The 12,358-nt window shown below is 40.0% G+C and overlaps 2 protein-coding genes across 5 annotated transcripts in view; both read right to left on the bottom strand.

The window, feature by feature from the left end:
* The window catches only part of PTPRB (protein tyrosine phosphatase receptor type B), a 105,118-nt gene extending 99,362 nt beyond the window's left edge, over positions 1–5,756 (bottom strand). Inside the window, exons 1-2 of the mRNA XM_048835789.2 lie at positions 5,614–5,756; positions 3,956–4,348 (exon numbers count right to left, since the gene is read on the bottom strand). Coding sequence (XP_048691746.2) covers positions 3,956–4,348; positions 5,614–5,734 — 514 coding nt within the window. The 5' untranslated portion in view covers positions 5,735–5,756. The remainder of the gene's footprint in view (positions 1–3,955; positions 4,349–5,613) is intronic.
* Positions 5,757–6,528: 772 nt separating this feature from the next.
* PTPRR (protein tyrosine phosphatase receptor type R) overlaps positions 6,529–12,358 on the bottom strand; it is a 195,092-nt gene continuing 189,262 nt past the window's right edge. For all 4 annotated transcript variants that reach the window (XM_048835783.2, XM_075124360.1, XM_048835787.2 and 1 more), the window contains 2 exons: positions 10,779–10,892; positions 6,529–7,742 (listed from right to left, as the gene is read on the bottom strand). In XM_048835783.2, the coding sequence (XP_048691740.1) occupies positions 7,649–7,742; positions 10,779–10,892 (208 nt within the window). In that variant the 3' untranslated portion in view covers positions 6,529–7,648. The remainder of the gene's footprint in view (positions 7,743–10,778; positions 10,893–12,358) is intronic.

Raw genomic sequence — 12,358 nt, 5'->3', positions numbered from 1 at the left:
AGCCAGGGAATGGAGCCCGAAGCCCATGCCCAGGGGACAGGGCTTGGGGACAGAGCCCAAAGCCCCAGCGCTGGAGCCTGCCACCCAAGGGCTGAAGCTGAACCCCACTGACTCTGAGAAGGTGGGGAACTCACTGGCTGCCTGCTTCTTCAGCTTGTGTCTCTCCAGAGGGGGGCAGGGCCCAACCACTCCTGGTGGCCCCTGGGGAGGGGCCGCTGCTTTGCGTCCCCCTCCCCCCATCACTGCCTAGGAGGCTGTGGCCACAAGAAAAGCGGTGGCCTGGTGGCCGCATTTGAGAAACGCTGCACAAAGTACTCAATACATGATAAATCTATTTTATCTTTACGGTGTAAGTGTTTTATCTAGATTGGGCTCAGGCCTGAAGTTTTTACTCCTAGGAAAAACATGGGAATGTTTGCTGCAGTAAGAAAAGCAGGATAGGTTTATATCAATACCATAGAAGAGGGTAATGCAATATTACTGTCTTCTAAACCAGAATATAGGCTACATGGTGATTACTAGAGCTGAGTGAATAATCACAAATCATTTGACAAGTTTACCATTCTTTTCTCATTTGCCAGCTGTCCACAGATCACAATGGTACTGGCCTTGCAATTATCTGTGGACAATTATTTGGGCTATTTACTCTGTGGTAGTAATGATCTTTCACCTTTTTTACCTAACAGCTACCAGATCTTGTAACTACCGAATAATCTACAGGTCATAAAGTTTTGGTGCAATTCTATAATAGTGCCACTTGAAAATCATGCACAGGGCTGTTGTGGAGCCAGAGTGTGAGCTTTTGTGATCCCTCAGTCTCCCATATTTGCATTTGTAAGTCATGCAAGACTCAGGAGACCCAGCAACATTGCAGTCTGGTTCCAAGTAGATTAGTGAGAGACAAATTTCAAAATGCTCTATGATTCAGTTTAACTGAATAGATACCCTGAAATATATACACTTAATCCAAACATTTGAGATCTTTTCTTGCTGTCCCCCACTTCTGCATATGCTGTATTTACTCTCCATACTAAGGCTAGCTGGAAAAAAACTCCATTTCCAGAAATAAATGGAGGTTTTGAAATTTGGTTTAATTCCACATGGGGATGAAACCAAGGGCCTTTGAAACTTTTCCCTAAAACCAGAGAGAAGATGATACCCATGCCAGAATAGCCAATAGCCCAGGGGTTAGAACACTCACAGAAGAACATAAGAATGGCCATACTGGGTCAGACCAAAGGTCCATCAAGCCCAGTATCCTGTCTACCGACAGTGACCAATGCCAGGTGCCCCAGAGAGAGTGAACCTAAAAGATAATGATCAAGTGATCTCTCTCCTGCCATCCATCTCCACCCTCTGACAAACAGAGGCTAGGAACACCATTCCTTACCCATCCTGGCTAATAGCCATTAATGGACTTAATCTCCATGAATTTATCTAGTTCTCTTTTAAACCCTGTTATAGTCCTAGCCTTCACAACCTCCTCAGGCAAGGAGTTCCACAGGTTGACTGTGCGCTGTGTAAAGAAGAACTTCCTTTTATTTGTTTTAAACCTGATGCCCATTAATTTCATTTGGTGGCCCCTAGTTCTTATATTATGGAAACAAGTAAATAACTTTTCCTTATTCACTTTCTCCACACCACTAATGATTTTATATACCTCTATCATATCCCCCCTTAGTCTGCTCTTTTCCAAGCTGAAAAGTCCTAGCCTCTTTAATCTCTCCTCATATGGGACCCATTCCAAACCCCTAATAATTTTAGTTGGCCTTTTCTGAACCTTTTCTAATGCCAGTATATCTTTTTTGAGATGAGGGGACCACATCTGTACGCAATATTCAAGATGTGGGCATACCATGGATTTATATAAGGGCAATAAGATATTCTCCGTCTTATTCTCTATCCCTTTTTTAATGATTCCTAACATCCCGTTTGCTTTTTTTGACTGCCACTGCACAGTGTGTGGACATCTTCAGAGAACTATCCACGATGACTCCAAGATCTTTCTCCTGATTAGTTGTAGCTAAATTAGCCCCCATCATATTGTATGTATAGTTGGGGTTATTTTTTCCAATGTGCATTAATTTATATTTATCCACATAAAATTTCATTTGCCATTTTGTTGCCCAATCTCTTAGTTTTGTGAGATCTTTTTGAAGTTCTTCACAGTCTGCTTTGGTCTTAACTATCTTAAGCAGTTTAGTATCATCTGCAAACTTTGCCACCACACTGTTTACCCCTTTCTCCAGATCATTTATGAATAAATTGAATAGGATTGGTCCTAGGACTGACCCTTGGGGAACACCACTAGTTACCCCTCTCCATTCTGAAAATTTACCATTTATTCCTACCCTTTGTTCCCTGTCTTTTATCCAGTTCTCAATCCATGAAAGGATCTTCCCTCTTATTCCATGACTACTTAATTTACATACAAGCCTTTGGTGAAGGACCTTGTCAAAGGCTTTCTGGAAATTTAAGTACACTGGATCCCCCTTGTCCACATGTTTGTTGACCCCGTTATTGACCTGGAATGTGAGAGTTAGCAGAGCAGGGACTTGAACCTCTGACTCCCACATCCCGAGTGAGTGCCCTGGGAAGTTTTTCCCATCTTTCTGGGCTGATTAATATTTAATTATTTATGCAAAGTGAAACAGATCCAACAGCAGAGATTGCGAGAGAAGAATAGTGAGGTTTTGGCAAAGGAATGATTCAGTCTTGCAAAAAAAGAAAACCACACTGAATCTCTACCCAAACATCTAACAAAATTGGAGCTGGGTCAAGCTCCAAACCCAGGAAGTGCAACTATCTCTATAATAGGCCGAATCCAAACACCAAATATGAACATCCTGAACTTTGGGGAAATTTGAATTCGGATTTCAATTTCAAATCTGACTTCTTACGAGTGTTTGGATACAAAGTGTGTGGTTCTGCCCATCTCTAGAGCACATATGACTCTTCTTTTGTTTTAAACGTCCTAAAAAATGTCAGATGGTCACATGACACATTCATGTGTCTATTTTAAAGCAATTTTTTTAAAGGATGGAATAAATCACATGAGATGCAGCTTATTGTCTCTGTAATAAAGAGCTAGCTAGCTAGGTCATTATGATTTAGTTTAGTGCACTGCTAAATCAAAGCACAGAACAATACTGAAAAGTGCTACTGTGAACTCTAACAAATAAACAACAAAGCAAGAGCTGTTAACTTAGATGATTAAACAACATTCAGACCCTTTCTCCCCACATTTTATGTTATAGCTGTATATAAACACATGCCACATACAGAGGTACGCACACAGACATATACATCTTAAGACCTTATAACCAGTATTTCCATAGGTTTGGGTTCAGTTCATTATACTGAGGGTTTTGTGTTTGTTACAGGGAATATTCCCCATATGGGTATAGTGATACTGCTGCGTAAGCAATAGAATGCGTAGGCTCTTTGTTCATTGGAAACAAGCATTCAGGTTATCAGTGAGGTTGTACTCTATCTACCCCATTTTTCAGATGACTGTTTGCCCCTTTTGGTAGATTTTTGAAACGTGCATATCTATGATAAAGTGGATGAGGAGGATCTGAATAATTTAACATTGGTATAAACGACATGAAAGCAGCTCCAAAAATTATATTCTTCTTTTTTTGGGAAGTAAATAGCACAAGAGTCTGGTGGATTAAGCCTATACATAAAGATTTGGGCCCAAAAATGAAACAGAAAAGGGAACACTCAGTCTGAAAATATCACCCAGACTATCAAAAACACTGAATATTAGAAAGGAAGTTATCATGGCTGTCTTAAAACTAGTCTTTTTAAGGCACTCTGATTTTGGATTCTGAAAAATCCTTTAAATTAACCTCCCATAAGTAATGTCATGGTCCTTAAAATGTAAGTGGGTGCAACAGAGACAGGATTGTTACCACAACTCCCAGGACACTGCCTGAAAGGATAAGCTCACCTTTGTGTGGGCACAGATTTTCATAGGCAGTTTTTCCCTTGTCATCGACATCTATTTGCTTCCAGCTATGGGGGTATTTCCTACCCATCTTGATCATTACCCTCGGGCCTTGTTTTGTGAGAAAGAGAGAGGTGTTTGCCACCTGGAGGAGCCCTTCTGTGTTGTGGAAGATCCAGCTGGGTGCCCGAGGGCAGTCTATGAAGATGCTGCGGGATGATGCAGCAGAGGACTTGGAGATGCCCAAACACTGGCCAGATCTAACATGGAGCAGCTTCTCATCCTCTGTCCACCTCCACTGCTGGTTTGGATCAGTCAGATTGCACTTGCCCACAATTGCTGTTTTGTCTCCAACAAGACATTGCCGTTTCTGGACATGGATAATCAGAAACCCTTCTGGAAGATGAAAAACCCATAAAAATACAACAAATCATACATGGCCCTTAAAAAATAAATCCCAATGACTTAAAAATAAACCTCTTTTTTTCTCTCTGTTTCAGTATATCTCAGTTTTTATGACCTGAACCAGCAGAATTGATTTTAAAAGCCACAAAATCACAATTGTTTGGTCTGGAAACTGCAAAGGGCAAGAATGCAACAAACCCTTTTTGGTAAAGTTCACCTTGACCTTCTATGTAAAAACCAAAGAAATCAAACTTGAATTAACAGGATATCAAGGGGGCTACTGACTTTCAGCTCACTTCTGAAAAACCCTCTCCCTCTTCAAATACACAGAGATCCATTAGCCTTCCTTACTGTCACCACAAGTTAAATCCACTGTATATGACTACACATTGATTTTTTTTAAGGAAATCATAGTATTTGGAGGGGGAAGGAGGGACAGAAAAGGGGACTTTCCAAAATCTATTTGCCTGTCCAGGGCTATGTTTCATTTATCTTTTACAAAGGATGGGAGCTTTTGACTGATACGAACTCTGTGTATCTTACACTCCTAAATACATTGACTCCTCTTGTCATTATTTTGTAACTATCCCACTACAGATCAGATTGAATGTATACATCCAACATTGAAATGAACAGAAGAAAAATCATTCACTGAAATCAAACTCCCCCAACCCCAAATTCCCCCTTGTTACAGGAACAGGATTGGATGATTCAAAATCAATCTCGGTATCACTTTCAATTTTTTTTTTAAAAAGTCAGTTATTTAGTCAAAGCTTCAGGCTCCACTAGATAAACAAAACCATTTAAAAACAATACGTATGATTTCCTTTGTTTTTTCATTCTCCCTTTCTTATGATGCAGGACATAAGATTTCTAAGTAAGTGCCCCAAGAAGCTTCTGCTTTTGTAAGTTTCACAAAGCCTTAATAAGTAATCTGAATCTCTCCTCAAAGAAACCAGGCTCAGAGCTCAGCCATTGGATTGTCTAGTCCGAGATCTTTTTTAAAAAATGATGTATATACAACATTCAAGGAGAGAGAGTTTATTTTGCTTTGGCGAGAAATCTAAACAGTTCTGGCTTTGTTGGCCCTGCCCTCCCCCCCCCCCCCCCCCGCCCCAATCCCTCTTGTATAAACTCAGGCTGAGAAATGGCTCTATTTTCACAGCATTGAATAAGTTTCAGGCAACCCTTGGAAGCCCTGGTTAGTGACAGAATGAGAACTGGAACGGAGGGGGGAACCCAGGAGATGCACTTACCTGAGAGCTTGAAGGCCAGGCAGGTGAAAATCAGGACATGAAATAAAGGATCCATTTTCCACCTAACAACTCCCCATGCTTCTCTTTTAAAAAAAAAACAACAAAAACCACACACACACATACACACACACACACACAAAATCACCACCTCAGATAAGTGAAGCGAAGGCTAGGAAGGAAATGTGCCTTCACAGGGGGAAAAGTCAGTGACGAGCACTTCCTTCTATTCAATAGTTTGGGGGAACTTTTTACCACTTTGTCCTTTCATATGATTCTTCAGAGTTTACTGACTCTGATTTATTTTGGAAAAATCCAAGCAAAAGAGGGATAGATTTTGAAACTACCGAGTCTCACACACAAACAAAAAGTTGTTTCAACATCTGAACAACATACTGGACTAAAAATATAAGGAAAAGGGATCGTAATTTCATGCAATTGACGGTTCACGAAACATTACACGTCTGCAGCTGATTTGGATTGTGCTGAATAAACACACACCGTGCTATCCAGTAAACACCATACGCAGTTTCTGTAATGAAATGTTGTGAGTCCATCAAGCAAAATCACATTATTAAATACGATTTCCAACTCCTCTTTATGAGTTCTGAAAACCATACATGGTGGGAGTGCAAATCTCTGAGTTCTTTACTAAGTCCTTACTCATGTACGCTCCCATTATGGGATCAAGTGATGTTGACTTTGCCTCAGCATCATCTGATCCATTTTGCCTACATACAGTGAGAATCTGCCTTAACTAAAAGCTGAATAAAGGCCTCAGTGATTTGACCCTCCAAATGGTCAGAAGACAGCATGAAATTAACTCGAGCAGATTGGGATACATTTGCCTCATTGTGGTATTATAATAATAGTAATGGTTAATTACTGTATGCAAAAAAAACCTCCATATTCACTAACTATTTTGTATCAAGTGTATTTTATTGTCAGTATGAAGCAAAGTCAACATCATTGAATTAAAAACTGATTTTATCCTGGGTGCAGACTTCCTAGTGCTGTAAGTAGTTATGCTAGAGTCACATTTCTTTTAAAGAACAAATCCGTGCAGAAATATATGGAAACATTCATAGCAGCATTTTCTGTACAACCTCCTGTTACAGAACAATTCATATTTCCAAAGGTGTCCATCTCTTAACAGAAGAGATACAACATGTAGACAACATATTCAAAAAATCCCCTCTTACTAAAAGACAGACAAATATTTAAAATCCTTACCATTTAATATATTCTACAAAGTTTCTTTTAAAAGTAAACTGACTTACACAATTTACAAATACACTGGATTCAGGTCAGGAGCAGAAGCAGCTTCTAACAGTATAGAGTACAATCAACAGTATAGAGTAAATACATACATATACACGGAATAACAGAGGTTGTGCTCTGTAACTGCTTTATAGGACCAACTGTAAATACACATTAAATAGCTAATAGTATGAAGAACAGATATTTCCATATAAAAGGTATAACTGCTTTTGAGCAGGTTCAAAAACAAAAGGACTTTCTTCCCCTTAAATCCATAATTGATCACTTGCAACTTTAGCAGCAAGAGTCTTATGTGGCCAAGAAATAAGCTCACCACATAATATGTAATAGCACTTAACAGGTCCAGTTTAACAGCTGACAGTCCATTCACAAGACAGAGTTGGCAAATGTTAAAGCATTTATACACAGAAAAACATTTCTTCTGCAGAAGTTCCAGTTTCCAGCTGACTGCAACAGTACACCCATACATTCTGTACAGCAGATATTGTTATTACAGAAATAAATCCACCTTTAGCTATATATACGTGAACTCCACATGTAGCATCAGTACCTTCTTTAAAAATCATTTTTGGGACGCTTACAATACATTCATGTACAGTAAGGGTCTGGCAAGCTTTATATTTTTGCCAAACGATCCACAATCCTTTCACAAGTTGGCTTCAAAGCATCCACTGCAGTAAACTCCTTGAAGAAGTTGCTGGTTGGTAATGAAACAAATTACCTCAAGAGATAGACATTCTGGGTACCCTTCATAGTTTCACTGGACAGCTTCTGCAGAAAGTCTGCTTTCATACAGAATCAGTGCATGGTGCACAAATTCATATTGTTCACTGGTCTGAACCATTCCACCTCTGAAAAGAAAGTACAATAGAATGAAACCTTATTTCTTAAAAATCAAATAATCTGCTCTGCTGCTAAGAACCAGAGGACATGCTTCCATGCTGATGTTAAAAAAATAATGCGTTAAATAATTTGTGATTGAACTCCTTGGGGGAGAATTGTATGTTTCCTTCTCTGTGTTACCTGCATTCTGCCATATATTTCATGTTACAGCAGTCTCGGATGATGACCCAGCACATGTTGTTCATTTTAAGAACACTTTTACTGCAGATTTGATAAAACGCAAAGAAGGTACCAATGTGAGATTTCTAAAGATAGCTACAGCACTCAACCCAAGGTTTAAGAATCTGAATTACCTTCCAAACTCTGAGAGGGACGAGGTGTGCAGCATGCTTTCAGAAATCTGAAAAGAGCAATATTCATAGGCGGAAACTATAGAACCCGAACCACGAAAAAGGAAATCAACCTTCTGCTGCTGGCATCTGACTCAGGTGATAAAAATGAACATGCATCGGGCTGCACTGCTTTGGATTGTTATCGAGCAGAACTTGTCATCAGCATGGACACATGTCCTCCGGAATGATGGTTGAAGAATGAAGGGACTTATGAATCTTTAGTGCATCTGGCATGTAAATATCCTGTGATGCCAGCTACAACAGTGCCATGCGAACGCCTGTTCTCACTTTCAGGTGACATTGTAAACAAGAAGTGGGCAGCATTATCTCCTTCTAAGGTAAACTAACTTGTTTATTTGATTGGCTGAACAAGAAGTAGGACTGAGTGGACTTGTAGGCTCTAAAGTTTTAAATTGTTTTATTTTTGAATGTAGTCATTTTTTGTACATAATTCTACATTTGTAAGTTCAACTTTCATGATAAAGAGATTGCACTATAGTACTTGTATATGATTTTTCTTATTTACAGTGCAAATATTTGTAATAAAAATAAATATAAACTGAGCACTGTACACTTTGTATCCTGTGTTGTAATTGAAATCAATATATTTGAAAATGTAGAAAACATCCAAAAATATTTAAATAAATGGTATTCTATTATTTAACAGCGCGATTAATCGCACAATTAATCACAATTAATTTTTTTAATTGCTTGATAGCCCTACTTGTATTTACATCATGAATATCCAATTCTGACACAACAGGTGTAAGAACTATAGGGAACCATATAGCCAGCATCTAAGCTGTTAAAATCCAAATTTCAAACCCAACACAATTATGGGAAATCTCTCTAAATACACTTTATATGCTATATTTTAAGCACAACTAAGATTAGATATGTCATAAAAAAACTCAGGCACCTGGGGCAGATTCTGATACCCTTTATACATGCTGAGTTCCACGCTCCCAGAGCAATCCTATTGATTTTATTGGGGCTGTTGGAGGAGTGAGGTACTACTCAGCATGAGTAAGGACAAGAGAACCTGGACCTTAGTGTACACAGATTTCATTCTCCTTCATATCCTAAAAATGTAACCTATGGTGACCCTTAGATCACATGTACAGAGAGCAGCTCTTCCTCTCTTCTTTCTAACGCCTATAATGCATCCTGTCTAAACAGCAGACACAGAAGAAATTTTACAGCAGTGACTCATTTCAGTGCCAACAATGCAACTTAGTTAAACTTGACCATAAAAAAAAGTGTTCAGTGCAGTCTGTTTGGATCAGTTACCTACACCTAATACAGCTGTGTGATAACTCAGCTGGTAGCACTGGTTTCAGGCCAGATGTTGGGATGAAGTCCCACAGTAGGACCTAAGCTCGTATCCAGTGCTGAAAGTGAGTATAGTAGAAAGGGTGTGTGTGTGTGCGTGTGCTGTACTAGAAGAGTACTAGCTGAGGCTGTACTGCATTACCAGTGTTGTCTTTCAGATAGAAAATGAAACTGAGGCTCTTTTGGTTAACACTGAGGTCCATCGGCCAGTGCCCCTCACAGAGTTGGGTCCCAGAAGCAGTAGGGGTTATTGCAACTTCAGGGTGTTAAAAGCAACTGCAACTTGGCCATTGCAGACACACACTCACCTCCCTTCCCAGGCTTGCACCAAACCAGCTACTCGGAGTTGATATGTGTGTCTGTCTGGGAGGGAGGATATGGCCCAGGGGGAAAGGAATATGCATTGCGACATACACTTTAAACTGCTTTTGCCAACCCTTTGTTGAATTAGTTGATTTCAGTGAGAGGATCATCTCTCTTGCATCACATGGAGTGCAGGATCCGGCCTCTCTTAATACAAGGCCTGCTAGGCCACAGAAACTATCAGGTAAATACGTTTTAAAATAATCTATGATTTTTCTAACAACAACAAAAAGACAGCTGATAGGCAGAATGGGCAAAGAAATTGTAAAACAATTTATTCAACAAATACCTTCTCTTATTTAGATCTCTTTGTTGGTTTACAACTTTGAGGTCCTTTTGTTTCCTCATTGCTATTGGATGGCCAAATAGCCAGCTGCAACTGGCAAGAAGACTCAGCTTCTTAACAGGCTCAGGCTTGGCCATTGTGATGTAGGAAACTCTTGCAAGAGAAACACAGAACCCCAAATTCAGGTGCTGACAGAAAAGTAAAAAAAGGAAAGAATTTTACAAAATATTCTGGTTAAAAATGTAGGGTGGGATTTTCAGAAGTGTTCAGTGCTAGTCTAACTGTGCTCCCATTGAAGTCCATAGAAAAACTCACTTTGGCATCAGTAGGAGGAGAATTAGGCAACTCTGAGAGCTTCTGAAAATCTCCCACAAAGTTTTCCATAAATTTTAAATCGTCCCATGTGTTATGTTAATAATTTAACAATTTAAACACTTCAATTCACCTTTAAGAATGGTGAATCCTTGAAAGTCTTGACATTGGTATATTTCTTACCCAACTGTGACCTTCTTTAAACAGAGTGTAGGATGCAGGACATATCCTACAAGGAGGCAGAGTATTTCTGTTCTGTGAGGTTAACAGACAAATATATCAGATCGGAATGTGGCAAACCAGGATTGAAAATGCCACATTGTGTTTTTTGTCTGACTTACAGTTCCACTGCAACTCACCTATCAACTCGTAGCTGGCAGACAATGCTTAGTGCATCTACAACGCCGTCTTCCTTCAACTGGTGACAACCAATGGCAGTAGCAATAAAACACCCAGTTCTTCCTATTCCAGCACTGAAAGTAAAATTAAAACAAAGGTGAACAGAGCTGACAGACACCAACCTGCATCTTCAAAGAAGTTGTTCTGATGTTGGATATATGGACCTGAAAATACTCAACATGCAGAAGAGAGACTCATCAGTGGTTAGGTGCATGACTATCTCACCTTTTCTGCTAGAAAATGAATGCTCACAGAGCTGCAGCAGATAAATAGTTGTGGGTTAGTTTGTGAGGCCCATATGTTTTCACTCTGCACAAAAGTGCCTGGAGGGGGCAATGTAAATGCAAAACCTCTACAGCTCCAATGGATCTGAGGAGTCTAAGTATTCTCTGCTCCAGTTCAAGGGGAGATGTGGAGTGACCAGAGGAATCTGTCCCCGAAAGGCAGCAGAGGCCAGGGATCTGTATTCCAAGCCCCACCTCCATGGATCTTGCTCAGTTGGAGAGATTCTGTCACAGTTCTCTCCACACTAGCCATGGATGTATGCAAGACCAGTAATCATGCTGCCACTCTCTATCAGCCTCCTGTAGTGCTCTGCAATTCTGCAGAGGGGAGAGGGAGGGAGTGCTGCAACTTTCCATGTTCTGTTCCTCGTTTGCCATCTGGGGGGAGTTTGGAGGAGGGATGGATAAAGTGAGGCACTAAGTAGTTAAATGATTGACTGCCTCACTTTATCCATCTGTTTAACTGGCATAATACGAGCTATGTACCTCAGAGGAGTGCTGTGAGGCTTAATTTCATTAGTGTCTGTAAAGTGTTTTGAGTGTCTTGGATGAAAGGTTGCAGTATGAGTTTTATTAGGATTATATTTATGCACTGCAGAGGACCCCAATCTCAGACTCCTGGCTATGGAATTAAGGATGGGAGTGTATTTGAGACTCAGGAACCCCAGGAGTCAGCAGTATTAAACATATAAGGATGCTAAGCCAAAAAGTGAGGGGATAGTGAGAAGCAAAACTGGCAGTCAGAAAAGACTGATTTCCTGGGGTGAGTCTGAGATCTATAGCTGACAAGCTATATCCTTGAATGCCGATACCATCTGGGCAAATGTGTCCAAAATGGGATAGAGATATTTTATACACAGGGGAAGGCAGAGGAACTAGCCTAAACAAGCAAGTTACTGCACATACATTCTCTTCTTCAAAATATTGTGAAATCCTTTACAAATGAGGTGCATAAGTTAAAACTACCAATAGGTCAGCACTTTCACAGCAGATCCCCCTACCTCTAAGATCCTGGAAGTATTACATGATTTATATTTTCCCACGGATTAACTGTTCTTGGATAAATTCTCCAGTGTATTTGACAAAAGCAAGTTCCCATCTCCCCAGCATCAGGCAAATGTAGGTCCTATCTTTTCCCCTGACTTTACTGCAGACTATGCAAGCTAAATCTGACACTCCTAGACTTTAGGACAAAAGGGACCATCACAATCATCTAGTCTGACCTCCTGCATATCTCAGGTCACAGAACCTCACCC

This window comes from Caretta caretta, chromosome 1, assembly GCF_965140235.1.
Source record: "Caretta caretta isolate rCarCar2 chromosome 1, rCarCar1.hap1, whole genome shotgun sequence".
Classification (NCBI taxonomy): Eukaryota; Metazoa; Chordata; order Testudines; family Cheloniidae; genus Caretta; species Caretta caretta.
This window is presented reverse-complemented; position numbering and strand designations above follow the sequence as displayed.